Genomic DNA, 5,025 nt, shown 5'->3' with positions numbered 1-5,025 from the left:
TGTCAGTATTTTGTTAGAAAACTTGCTTGTTGAGTGTATAAAAAAATAAAATATTCTCTTCTGTTGTGGGAGAATTGCAGCCAGGTTATGATTATAATATATGTATGTATTTAATTTCTCTTCATAAAAAAAGTGTTCTGGTGAAATTTGTCAATATCATTTAGGATCCACAATAACTGATGGGGTTATTCTGAACCATGAGAACATCAAGGTGAATTGAAGCTGTTGTTTTAATTCAGGGAAATAAAATGTATGCACATAAAGTGTAAAGAAGAACCAAACAGCAATAATTTCATACATTTATTTACACAGAACTTTTCTAGCATCAAATGCAAAGTACCTTTAAAGAAATAAATGAAATGCAGAAGCAAGACAGTCCAACATCAAAGTAGTAAATCCAACAACATTTAGACCCAAAGAAATAAAAATGCATCTGTATCTCCAGATAAAACAAGGGGGTTTAAAAGATAGCAAGCATGAGCAAAAACACAATCACCTGATGGAGTCTATCTGGACACAATAGCACTCAAAGAAACAAATACAGACACATTAAAAATATATGTACAAATCTCACACTGAAAGGCACATCAGCCCCTGAAATTAAAGAACACAATATGTTGTTTGTACACAAAGAAGCATTTTCTAATCTGACACCCGCCTGTGTGGGACGATGTCATTTGTTTGTGCCTTCAGTTTTTTTGTTTTTTTTTAAATCACAGTGGAATATAAATCTGTTTTATGTTGAGACAACATCATAAGGGTTTGGTTATGCTCTGAGTTATACAGCCATTTTGTTTTCGCATATCCAGAATTTCTTTGTTTCACATGTTGCATCATTCCACATTTTTCGGTGATCACTGTCATTTGTTTCTACACAGTCTTCATTTCCGTCATTATTGTTGGGTTCCCCAGATCTCCAGAAGCTGAAAGTAAACACAAATATGCTTTTAACACAAAACACAAGCATTTCATGAACAGCAACACACAGAATGTGGACAAGTTAAAGTTAATACAACAATTAAATATTAAGTTTTGTTGACAGTGAAATCATAATCTCTTAAAACTCCAGGGTCTACCCAGGTACTATTGTGCTTGAACATAAATAAAAGAGTAATGTGTGTACCTTGTTGTCACTAGAGTGCCATCCACCCATTTCCATACCCCCTCTGTCTCTCTGTCAGTCAGTCCAATCCACATTATCTTTTGGTATTGTCTTGTGAAATTCTTGTTTTACAAGAGAAACACACAATAATAAATTCATATTTAAACAATGTCTCATGCATGTAAGTGCGCGCACACGCACACACGCACGCACGCACACACACACACACACACACACACACACACACACACACACACACACACACCACACACACACCTGTTCCTCTTCGCTGTTGATAATCATTAGGTCTGCACCTCTTTGCACACAGTCATCTCTGCTGTCTTGCCAGGTTTTCTCGATTGAAGAAATATAGTAGAAACTACCACTGAAATACACCCATCCTTGGTTCAAATAATGATCTGTTGTTAGAGGAAAGAACAGACATTTCTTATTATTCAATAAACAAACAAAATACGTTGAAAAACTACTTTGAATGCACGTGTGCACATTTACCTGCTGAAAACAAAACAATTTTAGTCACAAGCTGATGAAAGCTTGTCTCGAACATATTGGAAACACATTATTTAGAACATTCTGAGGCCTGACCACATACTCTGTAAAAGCATGTGACTATTTTTTTGTTTCCTTATGACACTCACCAAAGTTACTCAGCTTCCTCTTCAGCTCATCTCTCTCTTCAGTCAGGGTTTTATAATTCTCCTCAATACCTAGTGGAGAGGTTATCGTCACTTACACCAGAATGTTCACAACTAAAGAGAAAGTTTACTTTCAAACAGAATGTCCACATTAAACTGATCTATTAATGACAGTTAGTCATTAAAGCTACAGTTTGTAACTTTAGTAAAAATAACTTATTGTCATATTCACTGAAAATGTAACTGCGTCCACACAGAAGTAGATAAGACACATGATCTAATCAGGTTCAGACAGCGCTGATAAAATATGAACCACGTTTTTGTCACCGCATTGCCTATTTCTTGCCACAGATGTTTTCTGAAGTTTTTGTGCTTCAGTGTTTAGCTGTAAAATGGAAAATTTGCTCCAGCTCCTGGGCTGTGCTTTGTTTTTGACTTGGCTATTTCCAACATAGCAGCCAGGTCACAAACTATCTTTCTCATTTTACAGCTAAACAGCACACTAAAATATGTTTCTGAAAACATCTGATGTGAAAATGAGACAATGCAGTGACAGAATCTTGATTCACATTTGATCTGCGCTGCCTAGTTGGAAAGTTTGACAGCAGCTCAACAGCCATGATTGACAGCTGCGTTAGAGGCCCTTCAATTCTGATTGGTTGTTTTCATGATACTGTGTGGTACTGCCATTAGAAGCAATATGAGGAAGCAGAGAGCATTGATATTATTTACAGACTATCTGTCTTATGTAACACTGTGGATAAGTGACAGTTTCAGCAAATATTACACAATGTATTTTTTTTAAGTTACTAACTACAGCATTTAAAGAACTATTCTCTCAGACAGCTACAGACCAGAGACGCAAACTGTCACCTAATGTACACTAGACTTCAGGAAGGTTTACCTGTTGAAAACACTGCATGATAATAAATCATGAATTCAACCATAGAAAGGCCCATCCTCTCTTCTAGTATGATGTGAGCTTTCTTCTTTCTTTCCTGTAGCCTTTAAATGTTTTGAATGCTCCTGTGTAAGTAAGCATTGATTTGGAGCGGTCTTTTTGACCACCTACTAAACCAGTATTTACTCATTCAGTTAATCTTCTCACTGAATTGAAGAAAATCTCTTCAGCCAGTTTCCAAATTTCCCTATGGAGGCTGTTAGAGCAGCATATTCATACCCATGGTTTTAGAGTGAGATGTCCAACAATAACTTACAGGTGTAATTTATAACAGTGGATCATCATAACAGTCCTCTTGGGAGAAGATTTAACTGGGATTATTCTGATGGCATGTAACACTTGTAACACTGTATTATATGCACAGTATTGGATCCATTAAATCCAAATTACTGAAGTAGTTTCATCATCGTACTTACGAAGGTTGATGCTCCTCAACTCGTCTCTCTCCTCAGTCAGATTTTTAATATTGGCATCAATCCCTGGTGGAGGGGCTAACATCATTTGCAACAGAATCAGATTATGTTCACAACTAAAGAGACAATTCACTTTAACACAGAATTTCCATATAACATGAATCTTTCCATAAAGCTGTAGGTATTTTTATAAGTTAAATGTATCTGTTAAACAAAACAATTCTGTCATACAGCGACAAACCACACAACCATGGTATCACACAGGAAATGGCAACGCCTGTAGTGACAAACTTCAACTCTGCTGTTAGAAAATTAATTCTTATTAATTAATATATGATGTAATAATTTAATAAAACTCACAGAGAGCAAGACGGAGGGAAATGTTTAGAGCAGCTTGTAGGACACACAGGAGACAAAAGCTCACGGCAACACGTCTGAGCAGTTTTCCTCCTGTGTATGGAAAACACACACAAACACACGCACGCACGCACGCACGCACACACACACACACACTCAGTGCTTTGCCTGATTAACAGTTTTCTTGACTGTGTTCTATTTCCTTCACTCAAAGTCCTTGAAGCCTAAATAATAATAAGAATACCAAAGCACCGTTCTGGCAGGACTTGAAACACTAACCATATACAACTATCACAATAAGGCGAGAAGAATAAAAAGGGACGACTGCTGGTTGTCAGACTCTTTTTTGACTTTCTGTCAGACATCAAACAGGTTTCGTTGGTATAATGTCACAGCCATGTGATCGAAATTCTAGTATTAAATATCATCTTTGAAATGGGTAAACTGTCCGTCAAAAGGTAAACATGACATTCATACAAAATAAATGAAAATACAACAATGTTTAAATGGTCACAGAGTTGATAAATATAAATAAATAAGAGACCAGGAAACTAAAAGGACGTTTCCACTTCTACACTTAACCTACAAACACAGATTCTCTGGATGATATTTTCTTAAATCTCTAAATGACAGTATACCCTGTGTGACCTTGTGATGTTACTTTGATGTTTCAAACAGCCAAACATTGATAGCAATTCTGTCTCACCAGGCACTGTGGTACCATCTTCATCACTGTGACTTTTGGAGGCAGCAGTCCTGGCTGAAGCATCAGAGAGGTTCATCATCTCCACAGTGATCTCTGATGCATTTTCATAGACGGCCATATTTCACTCAGAGTGTGATGGATGTCTTACTGATGGTTTCTGTGATCTGCTTCTTCTATTGTACGCTGCTTAAACTGCAAAGCACTCATGTACTTCCTGATTTAAGAGTAAATGTTTTTTTTCCCCACACTTATTTCATTGACATCATGTTTTTCTTTCTACAGAGGTGAGAAAGTAGAAAAGTGGCCACAAAAATAAACTTCCTCCTATATATAGAAATTTTATCAATCAGATCTTTTCTCAGTTTCATACAAGCGTATCTTAAAAAACAAAAGTGCCTCTAATTTGTATCAGTAGCTACTAAATGGCATATTCTTAATCAAGAAGTTTTAACCAGGTTATTCTGAATTCTGAGAACACCAACTTTTGAAGCTGTTGTTCTAACACAGGGAAATAAGATTTAAAGTGAAAAGAAGAAAACAACAATGGTAAAACAACAATATCATACTATCATTTACATGGCACTCTTTGAGCAATAAATGCTACTTTAAAAAAAAAACATGTGAAATGCAAAAAAAGACAAACAAGAACAACACAAAAACCCACAAACACAACCATATTAAGGCCCAAAGGAAAACAAAAACTGCATCTGTATCACCAGATAATACAAGAGGGATTCAAAGATAGCAAGCACGAGCAAAAACCCAAAACCCTTGTTGATTTTAACCTGGGGTCTGTTTGGACTGTGAGAAGACACAACAGAAACCAAGGA

At 36.3% G+C, this 5,025-nt stretch overlaps 1 protein-coding gene across 1 annotated transcript; it reads right to left on the bottom strand.

Moving 5' to 3' along the window:
- Window positions 1-285: 285 nt before the first annotated feature.
- LOC144461868 (uncharacterized) lies at window positions 286-4,431 on the bottom strand. Its single transcript, XM_078165545.1, has 7 exons — window positions 4,196-4,431; window positions 3,493-3,582; window positions 3,136-3,210; window positions 1,762-1,830; window positions 1,379-1,521; window positions 1,124-1,224; window positions 286-923 (listed from the first exon to the last, which is right to left on the bottom strand). The coding sequence occupies exons 1-7, from the start codon at window positions 4,311-4,313 to the stop codon at window positions 779-781; spliced, it is 741 nt and encodes a 246-aa protein (XP_078021671.1). The 5' UTR covers window positions 4,314-4,431; the 3' UTR covers window positions 286-778.
- Window positions 4,432-5,025: the final 594 nt, after the last annotated feature.

Source organism: Epinephelus lanceolatus, chromosome 3, assembly GCF_041903045.1.
Source record: "Epinephelus lanceolatus isolate andai-2023 chromosome 3, ASM4190304v1, whole genome shotgun sequence".
NCBI lineage: Eukaryota > Metazoa > Chordata > Actinopteri > Perciformes > Serranidae > Epinephelus > Epinephelus lanceolatus.
Note: the sequence above shows the minus strand (reverse complement) of the source record. Positions and strands in the feature narration are given on the sequence as shown.

Excerpts from the sequence above, each read along its gene's own strand:
- LOC144461868 (XM_078165545.1), bottom strand. The coding sequence starts at position 4,313 with ATGGCCGTCTATGAAAATGCATCAGAGATCACTGTGGAGATGATGAAC. Across the intron at positions 3,211-3,492 it reads TTCCCTCCGTCTTGCTCTCT|CCCCTCCACCAGGGATTGAT; the intron begins GTGAGTTTTATT and ends AAATGATGTTAG. Across the intron at positions 924-1,123 it reads GGCACTCTAGTGACAACAAG|CTTCTGGAGATCTGGGGAAC; the intron begins GTACACACATTA and ends GTTTACTTTCAG.